This window comes from Lasiodiplodia theobromae (genome assembly GCF_012971845.1).
Source record: "Lasiodiplodia theobromae strain AM2As chromosome Unknown scaffold_24, whole genome shotgun sequence".
Lineage (NCBI taxonomy): Eukaryota > Fungi > Ascomycota > Dothideomycetes > Botryosphaeriales > Botryosphaeriaceae > Lasiodiplodia > Lasiodiplodia theobromae.
Genome location: NW_023336449.1, coordinates 1 through 13,944, shown reverse-complemented (window position 1 = coordinate 13,944; position 13,944 = coordinate 1). Strand labels below are relative to the sequence as shown.

General features: G+C 55.3%; 5 protein-coding genes across 5 annotated transcripts; 3 read left to right on the top strand and 2 right to left on the bottom strand.

Annotated features, from left to right (window-relative positions):
• Nucleotides 1–675: 675 nt before the first annotated feature.
• On the bottom strand, nt 676–2,388 carry LTHEOB_7747 (Transcription regulator; the record flags this gene model as incomplete). Its single annotated transcript, XM_035517147.1, has 4 exons — nt 676–1,218; nt 1,276–2,019; nt 2,259–2,321; nt 2,380–2,388. 4 exons carry the CDS (start codon nt 2,386–2,388, stop codon nt 676–678), a joined length of 1,359 nt encoding a protein of 452 aa, XP_035370766.1.
• A 1,064-nt stretch (nt 2,389–3,452) lies between these two features.
• On the bottom strand, nt 3,453–5,214 carry LTHEOB_7746 (Import inner membrane translocase subunit tim- mitochondrial precursor; the record flags this gene model as incomplete). Its single annotated transcript, XM_035517146.1, has 2 exons — nt 3,453–4,052; nt 4,114–5,214. The coding sequence occupies 2 exons, from the start codon at nt 5,212–5,214 to the stop codon at nt 3,453–3,455; spliced, it is 1,701 nt and encodes a 566-aa protein (XP_035370765.1).
• A 416-nt stretch (nt 5,215–5,630) lies between these two features.
• Nucleotides 5,631–8,805, top strand: LTHEOB_7745 (Glycoside hydrolase family 47; the record flags this gene model as incomplete). Its single annotated transcript, XM_035517145.1, has 3 exons — nt 5,631–5,659; nt 5,713–6,598; nt 6,649–8,805. The coding sequence occupies 3 exons, from the start codon at nt 5,631–5,633 to the stop codon at nt 8,803–8,805; spliced, it is 3,072 nt and encodes a 1,023-aa protein (XP_035370764.1).
• A 783-nt stretch (nt 8,806–9,588) lies between these two features.
• Nucleotides 9,589–11,164, top strand: LTHEOB_7744 (Salicylaldehyde dehydrogenase; the record flags this gene model as incomplete). Its single annotated transcript, XM_035517144.1, has 3 exons — nt 9,589–10,034; nt 10,111–10,962; nt 11,020–11,164. The coding sequence occupies 3 exons, from the start codon at nt 9,589–9,591 to the stop codon at nt 11,162–11,164; spliced, it is 1,443 nt and encodes a 480-aa protein (XP_035370763.1).
• Nucleotides 11,165–12,373: 1,209 nt separating this feature from the next.
• LTHEOB_7743 (Carbohydrate-binding WSC domain-containing protein) lies at nt 12,374–13,944 on the top strand (the record flags this gene model as incomplete). The annotated part of the gene is made up of 4 exons (XM_035517143.1): nt 12,374–12,628; nt 12,683–12,902; nt 12,960–13,153; nt 13,211–13,732. Coding segments are annotated over 4 exons (1,191 nt in total), but the record flags the coding sequence as incomplete, so codon positions are not given.

The following is a 13,944-nucleotide window of genomic DNA, read 5'->3' as shown; positions in this document are numbered from 1 at the left end:
GCCTGCCTGCAATGCAAACCCAGCCTTATTGACAGGCGGTGTGACTCGAGCGGCCCCCGCCTCCGCTGACGCTGGGGGAGCTCGGCTATTGGCTTGAGTAAAAGTGTCTTACCGTAGTCATGAGCCCAAGAAACTCGTGCTCGTGTTTGGAAATTGGAAAAGGTAAAACACCAACGACTCGGCCAATTGCACTCGTAAAGAGTCAAGTCATTCCGACATAAACCCTGTGCTATCGCACCCTAAGCTCGCTCTCAGTTTATAACCTCACAGCCAAGAATCCCACCGCAATCAAAAGCGAAATAATACAGGTGACAGCCAAAAACTCCACGTGATCGCATGTCGAAACAAGTCTTTCTGTTGAACATACCCATCTCAACGCTGATCGAATACACATGTTTCGTGCTGCATAATGCCATACTCATCATCGGACGTTCCGAAAGTGCTACGGTGTGGTAGATCATACTCCGCTGAAACAAGGAAGCGAAGAAAAGAAAGAAGCCGCGTAAAATGAAAACAATGCCTGGAGGAAACAGGAAGCCGCCCGTGAATCATGCCCGACCCCGGAAAAGACAATGCACCATAACACCGTATTACATCAGCCCTATCCCCGTTGCCCTGCCTTTTTGTCTTCCATCTTTGCCTACACGCACACTCTCCGGTTTTTCCATCGCCCGCTCAGGATCCAGGGGTTCCGTTTGCCGCCTCAGCAATTCCGTTCAGAGCGCCAGAGAAGGAACCGCCAGAGTCCCTCGAGGGCGTCTCCATGCCTCCCATCCCACTCCCCATACTGGCATTCATGCCACCACTCATGCCCATGTTAGGGGTTGAGCTGCCTGCCATGCCACCGCCCGTCATGCTATGAGTGGGGTGCGTGTGCGCCGCTGCAGAAGCTGAGTGGTGTGCGCCATGGGTTGCAAGACGCGCCGTCTCGTCCTCCTCACCCATACCGTCCACGTCTGGCCAGAATCGCTCCTCGAGCCAGCAGACATGCTCGAACAGCTGCTCGCAGCGCAACATCTCTTCTTTGCCATTGGGCGACGTGGTCGTGTTGGCTAGCTCGTCTACCAAGCTGCGGCACGCATCTACAAACTTGGAGAATGGGGCAGAAGTCCAGTTGGGGATTAGCTGCTGGTGGAGCGCAACGATGTGCGGCTCGTTCGAGGGTGTGGATAGTGTGGGCGTGAAAGACGAGGCGTAGCTCCACGCGGTGCGGTAGCACTAGGGACAAAATGTAAGCATCCGGTTTGCATGAGGGCGAAGATGAAGGTAACGTACGTGCTCCGTAGCCCACAGCACCACCATACCCTCGAGCAAGCTAGCTCCGCTGCTGGTGCTGCTCAGGAACAAGTCAAGGTACGCGCGAGTGATGCGATTCGGCGGCTCATCCGTCATTTGGAGACCGAACTTGGTCGCGGTGATTTCAAAGAAGGTCATCTCACGGCGAATATTGTTGAGAGCACTGATCAGGAGATCCATCACACGGTACGTTTGGTGAAACTGACTGTTCGGCACCACAGGTAGTCGAAGCTTGGCCAGCATATTGCCAATGAACCTGATGTAGCCACGCGCATAATGTGCATCTTGCACCAACCATTGTGTTAGGGCGGGCGCCGAGAGAGTGCCGCAGCCCGCATGCGACAGGAAAGGCTGCTGCGTCGCCGCAGTGAAGGGTGCTTGAAAGCGGTTGAGAAGGTGTGCTACGAGGGACGGGCTCTGCTGCGGAGGCGGGCCCGGGTGTGGAGCTATGGGTTGGCCTTCACGGGTGCGCTTGTTCGTGTTTGGCCCACGGCGATGAACTTGGAGGTTAGGGTTGGGGTGAGTGCCGTTGAGAATCCCACGGTTTGGCGTGCCGTCCGGCTGCGTCATGTTCGGGTCGATATTGGTGGTTGTGCCCTGCTGGAGGTGCATGGTAGCGTCGGGCGAATTGAGGTAGGCCTGACAAGACTGCAGATGCTCAATCTGGCGCGTGGTGTTTTTCGCACGCGTGAAGCCGCAGTGCAAGCATCGCACTTTGGCGCACTGTAGTCACTTAGTCAGTATTGGAAGATGGTAGAAAAAAAAAAACGCGACGTTCGCGAGACACGGTCCCGCGTCGCAGCAACAATAACGCCATGACGCATGCGTTCCAAAGACTTGAGCCGCGTCCGAAGCGCCAAAGTTGCTTGCTGAAGCGTGCTGCGCGGCCGCGCGCGACCACGGCGTCGCGACTTCATGGATCGGGCGCTCGTCGCAAGACGGATAGAGGAGGCGCAACGCACTTTTGACGGGGTGGACTCGTCAGTGTATTCCTGGAACGCACGACGGATATCGGGATTTGCATGCTAGGAGGTCAGCGACGTTGCAATATGGGCGCTGAGGGTGATGTAGGGCGGCTCTTACTCGTCCCATGGCTGTAATCCTTACCCGTTACGATACACGGCGGAGAAGGAGTGTATCTTTCGAGTGGGAAGATTTGAGGGGAAGTCAGCCTGGGCGCGCTAATGAGTAAGTAAAGACGAGGCCGCCACTGGTGGGCGCACGGCCATCGCTACTATCAGCTTCGAAGACAGCGCCTTCTCTCTCCACAGCGATGCACATTGTCTATCGGGCCTTGGCGACTCTGAAAATCCGACCGCAGATACTGCTTTCAAGGAAGTAGCTACCAGTGAGTTTTTATGGAGTGTACCCAGCGGTGTATCCCCGTGCAGGGCTCGCAAAAAGCCAGCACGGCCATGAACCGTCGCCGTCTCAAGCGTCAAGACGCCGGTAAGCGGCCACCTCCATTCGGCTGACTCATCGTTCCAGCTCGGCTGGGTCGCCCTATGCCCCTTCGAGCGTCAGCAGACCGGACGAGTCCGGAACTGAGAGAACCGTTTCATCCGACGCTCAGTCGGCGTCAAGAACCCGATGTTAGACATAGCTCCAACCAGCGCTTATGTAGGAATGTAAAGGCACATCCCCCCAGGCGCCAAGAATGGATCATCGTCCGGGTATTTCTAGCAGTCGACAGCAACACCAGGTGTGCTTCGCCATCGTTATTGTAGAGCGGTGCTGCCTCAGAGAAGAGCTTGGTACGTCGACTTTCCGCGGCACAGGCAGCAACACCTGCCGTCGTCCGACCCAAGGTTACTGTAACTTCACTAGTCAGCTTTGACAATGCTCCGATGCACGTCATCACAGAAAGCAAAGTAAGCAGCGCCATGTCGTAAGAATGTTGTTCGGGTTTCTTTCATTTTTGAGCCTCTGAAATAAATAATACATGGTTTACAAGAAGTTCTGTTGCAGTCAGCGTCGTGTTACCCACCCTCCGACCTTGTAACATGTACACTCGAGGCCCATCGTGCGGCGAACTCGAACACCGCCGCATCATGCAAAAAAACAAGAGTGGAAATTCTCGTCGTTTTCCAAGCCTAGATCCAGGAATTACGCCCATTTTTGTGCTACTCTGCTAGAGCCTCGTACTTACTGTTCTTTCATTCCGACTTGGCGTTGAAGAAGCCGAAAAGGCCGCTCTTCATGCTCTTCATTGTTTCTTCTTGCGCCTTCTTCTCTTCCTCCGCCATCTCCTTAAGCCACTTCTCACCGTTCTCGCGGATTTCCTTCTCCATGATCTCGTATTGCTTGAGGCCTTGCTCGCGAATCTGGTCCGAAAGCATCTTGCCCTTGGCGAACCCTTCGGCTGCGCTCTCCCTGCCAATTACAAGGCCACCCTGAGGAGCTGTTGGCTTCATGCCCAGCGCACCCGCCAATGCGCCCATGCCGCTGCGCCTGGGCTTACGCGACTGCTCCTCCTCCAGCTGCTTGTGGAAATTCTCACGAGCCTTCTGCTCACGAATCGCAAATTCGGCGGCAATATCCTTGCCCTCAAAGGACTTGAGGGCCGTCCGTACATCAGTGATGCCCATCGTCGCAACGTACTCGAGGAAGGGGACGAGGGAGACAAGACCCCTATCGGTCTTCTCACCCTTCCATGGAGGAAGGACGATCGCGTTCTCAGGCTGATTTTTGACGTGCTCTGCCTTGGTATCGATAATGATAGTTTTACTCAAGTCACGGTTGAGGTAGGACAGGTCCTAAAAAATCTGTTAGAGACGAGGCGTGTGTCGGGTAGCAACCATGGTAACTTGCCTTGACGTACTGACCCTTCTCATACCGCGTGGCTTCTCTGAACAAAGGCCACATGACGATACGGAAAGGGTCCAATTTCCTGATGATGGGGTCGGCCGAATTTAGGGGTAAGCTGGTGAAAATGACAAGCTCGTAGTATTGACACAGATAGCGCAGGAAGAAATCGACGCCAGGCCTCTTCGCAAACCGCCAACCGTGTTCGCGCGTCCACTCGCTGTGTACAAGCAGATCCTCCAAGCTCAATACCAGAGTGTACGGCGGCGCGGGATCGACATCCGGGAGCAGCTTGGGGAAGACAGGTTCGGTGTAGTAGCCCAGGGCTCCAGAAAGCCTGGCCCTCGCACGTGCGTAGACCGCTGATGGGGACCAGCCGGAAGGAATATCGGGGTGCTGTTTTGCCTCCTGCTCGGAGTCCCATTCACGGCCAAGGTATAAGCCGCTAGTCACCAGCATAACGCCACCCATAACCATTGTTATGTTCGCGTACAAGTTTCTCTTTCTGTCCGTAGATGTCTCGTACGCGGATTTCGGAAGCTCACCGCCCTCACGATCACCATAGCCGCCGCCGGATGCTTCATCCTGGGTTTTCTCATATTGAGGGTCTTCAGTGACATTGGGCTTTGGCTCGGGAGCGTCCTCCTTGGACGACGGGGTGGACTTGAGGAACTCCTCGGCAAATGTGGAAGGAATGCCGTGCCTCAAGTCGGGCAGAGGCTTTTGCGCCTGAGGGGCATCGCCGGGAGCGGTGTTGGCCTCGGTTGATTGAGGGCTTTCGAATTCAGGCTGGGATCTGGAGAAGTCGGCAGATTCGGAGGGCTGCTCTGCGGCGGACTTGGGCTTGCCCGGTGCCGGCGGTGATTGCGGGGCGGTATTCTTGTCTGGCGAGGCGGCAGGGTTGAACTCGGCCGTTTCCTGCGAGGATTCAGGTACGGGGCGCGGTTTCGGGCGGACCACGTTGGGACTGGATTCGTAAGGGTTCGACTTCTTGGTGGCGCGATGCTTGACGTCTTTCGCGTAGGTGCGCACGTAGGCGGCGGCGGGCGCTCTAGGAAGCGGCGCTAGCAGCGGACGAGCCGCAGCAAGACGGACAGCTGCGCGCGAGAGCATGGCCGGGGGAGCTGGACGGGTAGGAGAAGAGGCGCACCCTGCGACGAATTGGCGAGGCTGGAGTGGTGTAGAAGCGCGGGCTAGGTATGATGATGCAGCCGCCGCCAGAATTTCCGCGCACCGGCCTTGGCGGCTGGCGCACTGACTCGCTGACAGGCCTGCGAGCTCATCACTCGTGCATCTAAGCTCCAGCTGTCCTATTCTCCCCACACTGCCCCTCTGCGTGAGTTTGGAGATTCTTGCCGTCTCTCCAACCGCCCTGCTCCTCCCATGCCGTCCTTGGGGGCCGTCCAGAGGGAATGCTGTCGACTTGGCTGGCGCTGATCGGGGCCGCTCCTACGCCATTCAGCCGCTCCGCTGCCCTCACACGATGCCTTCTGCTGTGGCTCTTGGGCACCGCGCTTCTCGCGCACTGCATGACCGATGAAGCCATCGCAACCTTGAAGTAGTCAGCCCTCCCCGCGCCGCTCCGATCAGCCCCACTTACGATAATTGTAGACGGGAGACCGCAGACATATTCTACCATGGCTACGACAATTACATGAAACATGCCTTCCCTGAGGACGAGCTGCGGCCGTTGACGTGCTCTGCCTTGACCCGAGACCGTGCCAACCCTTCTCACATCGAAGTGAACGACGTGCTCGGCAATTATTCCTTGACTTTGATCGACAGCTTGTCCACGCTCGCCATCTTGGCATCTTCTCCGCCTGACAAACATGCCCACCGGAACCCGCTGGAAGACTTCCAGAACGGCGTGAAGCTTTTCGTCGAATACTACGGCGATGGCACTGATGGGCCCGCCGGACAAGGGAAAAGAGCACGAGGGTTCGACTTGGACAGCAAAGTGCAGTTGTTTGAGACGGTCATCAGAGGGCTGGGCGGCTTGCTCAGCACTCATCTTTTCGCAATCGGCGAATTGCCGATTCGTGGATACGATCCTATCTTCACCGACACCGAGGATGGCCGACGAGGCATCGAGTGGCCTGGTGGCTTTGTCTATGATGGCCAGTTCCTGCGTCTAGCCCACGACCTGGGCAAGAGGTTGCTCCCGGCTTTCCACACTCCAACTGGCATACCTTATCCTCGCGTCAACCTTCGTTTCGGCATACCATTTTACGCCAACTCGCCTCTGAACAATGACTCCGAACACGGTCAATGCCAGACGAATCCAAACGCACCTCCTGAAATAACGGAGACCTGCAGTGCGGGTGCCGGTAGTCTCGTGCTTGAATTCTCCACCCTGAGCAGGTTGACCGGAGATATGGTGTTTGAGAAAGTTGCGAAGCGGGCATTCTGGGAGATTTGGGCCCGACGGAGCAGTACTGGCCTCATTGGCTCCGGAATCGATGCTGAGACAGGACAATGGGTCAGCCCATACACTGGCGTGAGTTTCTACCTTTCCTTCTGGAAATATGCGAATATTGAAGGCAGCAGATTGGAGCAGGAATCGATAGCTTTTTCGAATACGCGCTCAAGTCGCACATTCTCCTCTCAGGCCTGCCGTACGATTTGGAGAATGAGCGTGCAGACTCGCCCGAAGCCTTCCTCCATGTATGGCAAGATGCACATGCGGGAATAAGCAGACATATCTACCGTGGTCCGATGCACCAGCACCCGCACTACATTCAAGTAGATCTCTATACCGGTGCCATGCGGGCTTTCTGGATCGACAGTCTCAGCGCCTATTACCCTGGACTACTAACCATGGCCGGTGAGCTGGACGAAGCAATCGAAACGCACCTTCTGTATACGGCGCTATGGACACGCTATTCGGCTCTTCCCGAGAGATGGTCGACCGCAACTGGTAACATCGAGATGGGACTGCGATGGTGGGGTGGACGCCCTGAATTCATCGAGTCGACCTGGTATTTGTATCGTGCGACTAAAGATCCGTGGTACTTGCATGTTGGAGAAATGACTTTGAGGGACATCAAGCGTAGATGTTGGACCAAGTGTGGCTGGGCGGGCTTACAGGATGTGAGGACTGGAGAGAAGAGCGATCGCATGGAGAGCTTCTTCCTCGGCGAGACTGCCAAGTACCTCTTCCTTCTCTTCGACTTCGACCATCCTTTGAACCATCTGGGAAGTCCGTGGGTGTTCACGACCGAAGGCCATCCCCTCGTCATACCTGAGCGACTCCGCCAAGACGACAACTTCCTTGTTGCACGCAGCAAGACGATCAGACAACTTCCGGATTACGTCAATGACGCCACTTGCCCTATTCCCCCAGCCCATGTTCCATTCACCATTTCCACGACGGCAGCCCGGGAGGATGTTTTCCATGCAGCAAGCCTGGCCAGATTGCACTTGATGCCGAATAGGGACACTTTGGAGTCACCGCTTGTTGAATTCAATGCAGATCATCCCAGCATCTCCATGTCGGACGTCCGATCGCCATCAAACTTCACCTACTACCCGTGGACCCTTCCTCCGGAGCTGATACCGTACAATGGCACTAGCTCCAAGATGGTAGCGCGGGCGACGTTTGACCTCTCGTTCCCGAACCTGCCCAGCAGCCTGAACAACGCAGCTTCCCTTCAGCGCATCGGCGGTGGCATTCTGGTGAACTCGATGAGCGGTCTTCGGCTCGGCATGGTACGTGAATCTGAAGGCAGTTTGTCAAAGGAAGAGCCGAGCAGCGATCTGTTTAGGATCTACGCCGTTTCCAATGTGGCGCTAGGAAGAGACGAGAAAGTCTTCATGTCACGCGATGCGGTATCAAGTTTCAACCCCGCAGATCCGTACTTCACGAGAACGCGGGACCTCACAGCACTCGATGTCTTCGTCGATGCCCTCGAACCTCCTCCCGCTGCGGTTGCCAAAGGAGCATCTCTCGATGACCCAGACTCTCATGCTGCAAGCACGCTTGACGACATTCTCGAAGCTGCTCTAGCCAACGACACTCTGTCGCTTATTACGCTGCCGGATTCTCTGGAAATGGACAAGATGAACCCATCTCTCATAAGCTCCCTTCTCCAAAACATCCAAAACATCCTGACAGAGACGCTTCCATTTGACTCGCTCGCAAACCCCTCCCCAAACCCGTCAACACGGGCTTTCGGTGACGGGAAACACCAGGTCCGGCGCGTTCAGTTATCGGCGGCGTTGTCAACGGGACCTGGAGCTGCGCCGCCGCCTCACAGCCGGAGTAGCGACGAAGGCAAGTTCGAGGCCGATGAGGGCTTGCCTTGGAACAAAGTCTACGTGGGCGATGAGAATTGCGACTCGCGGCTTCCGGCAAGCGTTCCGCGCGAACACCAGGTCGTGGTGCTGATGCGTGGCGGATGCAGCTTCTCGCAGAAGCTCGCCAACATTCCGGCGTACGCACCTTCGCAGTCATCGCTCAAGCTGGTCATCATTGTGTCGTTCCCAGACCTAGAAGATGACAGCACGGATCTCGTGCAGCCGTTGCTAGAGGAGGAGCAGAAGCTCGCTGGCGGCATCCCTCGGCCGCATCCGATCCCGTTGATCATGCTTGGGGGTGGAGACGAGACGATGAGGCTGTTTGAGAGAGCAGTGGGGGTAGGCATTAGGAGGAGATGGTGGTACGAAAGCCAGGGGCTAAGAATTGGCAATTTGATAGTTGTATGATAGAAGGTTGGAGCTTTTCCTGTATATTTCCTTGTTTGCGGGTGAAGTTGGCTAGAGATATATCCCTGCTTGAATGGTATTATGTCTTTGTTGCCGCGCTAATTGTATCAAAGAGGAACAGATGCTGTCTCAAGGAGCCTACTTTCAATAAAGTATTCACTAAGAGTAAAACATAGCGAAAAGAAAAGGCTCCATGCAAGTTGCACTTCGGTATGTCATGCGACAGGAAAAACGAAAGTCACTGTGAAAGTGTATCATGGCAGGATGACCCTTGCGGAGCGAAGAGGCGGGTGGGCAATGCTCATCACCTGCGGTGAGGTGCCGGGGCAGCGTCGGAAGGACCGGCCCCAAGCCGGCGGATTGGTGAAGCGAGGTCTGCGGGAAGTGGACGTGCGCGGGCCGGTGGAGGGCAATGATTGAATCCCGAGGCTGCTCCTCAGGGCAAAAGGTGGAGAGCTCGCGCATGCTTTGACCAGGGCCGTGGCCGATCACCACAATGTCGAGCGCACTATTGCTTCCGCTCAATGATTAATCTCGGCAGTTGCTCAAGAAGGCAGCCGGTGTTGCCAACCCTCAGCCGTCCCTGACGTTATAAGGGATCGCGCCTGCCCGCAGAATTCAGCTCGCCGCGCAGAATCGGGCAATTGTGTCACACAACGCAAAACATAGCTCAGCTCAGCTCTTCGTACGTAGTACCCTCCACGTGAGCTTGCCCGGACCTCCCTCTATAAATTGCATGCATTGAGCTGACACTACTCGTCCAGCAGCTACCCCGCCCCCACCATGTCGTCCTTCACCATCCCTCTCCTCATCAATGGCAAGGAGACCACCACCTCCAACACCTTCGCCGTGCACTCGCCCGGCGCACACAAGGATCTCTGGTCCTGCAGCTCTGCCTCGGCCAGCGATGCTGACGCCGCCCTCCAAGCCGCCAAGGCCGCTTTCCCTGCGTGGTCCAAGACCAAGCCCGTCGCTCGCCGCAACATCCTGCTGAAGGCTGCAGACCTGCTGGAGCAGCATGGAGAAGAGTTTAAGGAGCACATGTCACAGGAGACGGGCGCTGTAGCCATGTTCACCGGCTTCAACGTCATGATCGCTGCCGAGCTCATTAGGGACGTCGCCGGCAGGATCGGTGCCATCATGGGCGCCATTCCCCAGACTCAGGACGACGACACCACCGCTCTGGTGCTCAAGGAACCCTTTGGTGTGGTTCTGGGCATTGCGCCATGGTACGTAACATTTTGCGTCCCGGGAGGAGCATTGCGGCACAGCAGCTTGAATTGAGGCTAAATCGATGCTCTGCAGGAACGCCCCATACATTCTCGGTGTCCGTTCCGTCCTCTACGCCATTGCTGCCGGAAATGCCACGGTCCTCAAGGGCTCCGAGCTTAGCCCTCGCTGCTACTACAACATCGGCCGCATCTTCACCGAGGCAGGACTGCCGGCTGGCGTCCTGAATGTCTTGTATACCACTCGCGACGACTCTCCGGCCATTACCTCGCAGTTGATCAACTCGCCCGTGATCAAGAAGGTCAATTTCACTGGTAGCACTGCCATTGGCTCCATCATTGCCGCCACCGCCGGCAAGGCGCTGAAGCCGTGCCTCATGGAGCTGGGCGGCAAAGCTTCCGCCATCGTCCTTGACGACGCCGACATCGAGACGGCTGCTACGCAATGCGCCCTCGGCGCCTTCGTTCACAGCGGTCAGGTCTGCATGTCAACCGAGCGCATCCTGGTCCACAAGAGCATCATCGACAAATTCCGTCCCGCGCTGAAGGGTTTCCTCGAGCACTTTGACGCCGGTCCCGCACCCATCGTGGTCCAGGGCGCGGCGATCGAGAAGAACAGGAAACTCATCGAGGATGCCGTCACGAAGGGTGCCAAGGTTGTGCATGGAGACCACAAGAGCCAGGAGAAGCACCCCGAAACCGGTGAGATTTCCGCGACGCGGTTGCGTCCGATCGTCGTCGAGGGTGTTAAGGAAGAGATGGATATGTATCACCAGGAGAGCTTCGGTCCCAGTGTCAGCTTAATTGAAGTCGAGAGCGAGGAGGAGGCGATTAGAATCGCCAATGACACCGAATATGGTCTCACCAGCGCCGTTTTCACCAAGGACCTTGGACGCGCACTGAGGATTGCGAAGCAGATCGAGGCCGGGTAAGTTTTCTGCTGATGTCATATCCTCATTCTCCTTGCTGATAGATAATCCTGCAGAGCGGTACACATCAACAGTATGAGTATCCACGACGAGCCTACGTTGCCGCACGGCGGCTACAAGAAGAGCGGCTGGGGCCGTTTCAACGCCCACTGGGGTCTTGATGAGTTCTTGCAGACAAAGACTGTCACCTTCAAGAACTGAAGGCCACGCGAAAGGTCGTAGTGGGTCGGGTAAGTGACCAAATGTTTTATGTGCAGTGTCTATCATATGATATCCAAGAATAAATACCATCTAAACAGTTAGGCAAAAATACCCTCTTCTCATGATTTTGCCGTGCCTGTGGATTGTTGTTAGTTTCTAGTCAGTCTCTAAACATCAGATTTGTTGTCCCTTTGTCTGTTTGTGTTGTCGCCCTAGTTGCCGCACTCAGAGTTCTAAAGGCTTGTTTTTCTTCTTTTTGATGACAACGCACCAGTGGTTTGGATGAAAGACCTTCCTTTACTTTGCTCAATTGCCTGGTTCCGTTTTCTTTGACATTGTGCGGATTGACTGGACGGGACCTCGTTATCTCGAACTACACTTTCGTTGAGAGACGCAGGAAACCTCAGGCGATATCCACGCGTCACGAAGCTCTGGTGTGGTCTCTGGAAAACGCTTATTTTACTATATTTCATTAACTACATGTGTGTTTTCATAGTGTTGAGAGGTAAGTTGTCTTTTTTTCTTTTCTTTCCTTTGTGCTGTTTTCTTCGACCTCTGAACAAACGCTTACCTGCTTCAAGCTGTCGCCGGCTGGCTTTGTCCTGGAGAGTTCGACCGAGATGTTACAACTTCCCCAGCACTCATACATATGGTGCTACACCATATAATAATAAATGGAAATGAGCTTAGGTAGGACCCCCTGCTGATTTGTGCACGAAATAGACACTTCGTATGAGGTACATCGACTCCGCACCGCAGTTTTGCAGTTTCTCTCGTATGAGAGGTCTTTGTTTAATTGTTGGCCTTTCACCTTTTACGCGATCACCGACTGTCAAGCTTAACACTGTTCCGCAGACGGTCTCGAATATGCAGAGCCTCCTTCGAGGAGTTACTGAAAGCAGTCAGATTTCCTGCATTCAGCAATTGCACCAGTCGCTCGGATGCCGTAGAGCTTCAGGACCCACCCCGGTTTAACTGCATCTGGAAGTTAACAATGGCAAACCAACCCCGCATGTTCAACCCATCCCCTAAAGCCTCAGCTGGCAGCTTTTTTCCAGTAAAACTTGAAAGACTTCATTCATTGAAGCGTAGCGCGGCGGGAAGGTATATCAACGCCATCTGCTGGTATCTGTAAAACGTTAGGGGACTCTGTTTCGGCCGCAGAGGCCGAGCTTTTCCCTTAACGTGTATTTGCTCCATTCTCCAGCAATGTTTGCTAGAACATCGACTTTGCTTGGCTTCGTAGCCGTGGCGTTGCAGGCGACTTCGGTGTCGGCTCAGGCTTGCATCAATTTTGCCTTTGCTCCCGCAGGAACTTGCAACTCGGACCCCAATTCTGCCGATCGCCTTCGTGCCGACCTCGTCCAGGATCGACTTGTGCCTGGTTGCGCTAACGGTGGCCTTTACACGGTGGTGGCCAAATACAACGATCTTCAAGACAACACGCGCTGGGTCAGCGCTATTGTAAGAAGCCCTTATTTGGACCTCTTGCATTTTGCACGCTAACATGAAATAAAGGATGTTGCCACTGTTGCCGAAGACTTTACTGGAACCATTCCCTTCAGCTTCAGATTGCCCCAGAGCACAATTTCTGCCGGGCCCGTGACGCTCAGCCTTATTGGGACCAACAAGGGGGGTGCTTTCACTTCCCGTGTCACGTATACACACAGACACACGCCGACTGTCACGTACACGACTGCCACCTCAACGCTCACGGCTTGGGTCTCAAGCACCGTCAGTAAGTTTTCCTACAGCGAGTTCAATGGTGCATACCAGTGCTGACACTCGTATCCAGCGTCAACTAGCTACCGCAATGTCAACTCGTACACAACGGTTGACCCCCCGGGTGGGTTATCTACCATCACAAGGACCGGTGTCTCGACTAGTTTCCTTACCAAGCCGACTGTTACTGTCACATCCTACATGGCCGTGGATGACCGTACCATTACAGAGATCACGACACTCCGGCAAACGATCAGCTCAGCATGCGTCAGTCCGCGTCTTATGGAACGGCCTTCAGGTGCAGCTGCCACCCCAACTGGGCAGAAGCTCAGGCGTAAGGACCTCGAGAAGCTCCATCGCCGTGCACAGCCAACAACGTACGCTGTTCCTTACTGCGGTTCCACTTTCTCGACGACAATATTGCCAATTTCTACAGTGTACCTCCAGTCACGCTCGACCATGGTCGATACAGTGACGCGGGTTGCCAACAACGTCAACTGGCTCACCGTCACAGCCAACAACCCCACGACGTGGATCGACGTCACTTCGATTGTTTACCGCACGGTGAACGCCGATGCCAGAACCATCACCAGCATCTTCACGCAACCTCGTATCACGGCGACCGAGACATTCACTGACACGTTTACCACGACTGTCTACCCGCCCGGTAGTCCTGTTTGTAACGCCGAGGTCGTCACTCCCACGCTACGTGTGGAGTCGTCTCTGAGTGGCAGCAACCCTGGCTTTTCACTTCCAGCTGCCACTGCTGGCGCGTCCAACTTCTACAGCGGAAACCAGATGACTTTACCGCCCCCCGGTCAGGCTAGTCCGGGATTCCCGACGCTGGTAATCTCCGGTTCTACTGTCGTGCCAAACACGGCATCTTCTGCGTCACCTGCTGCCTCGGGGGCATCTGTGAATGGTGCTGCTTCCAGTAGCTCCGCGGCTGGTGGAGTGTCCTCATCCAGTAGTGTCTCTTCGTCCAGTGGTGCCTCCTCATCCAGTGTTGTCTCCTCCTCATCCAGTGTTGTCTCCTCCTCATCCAGTGTTGTCTCCTC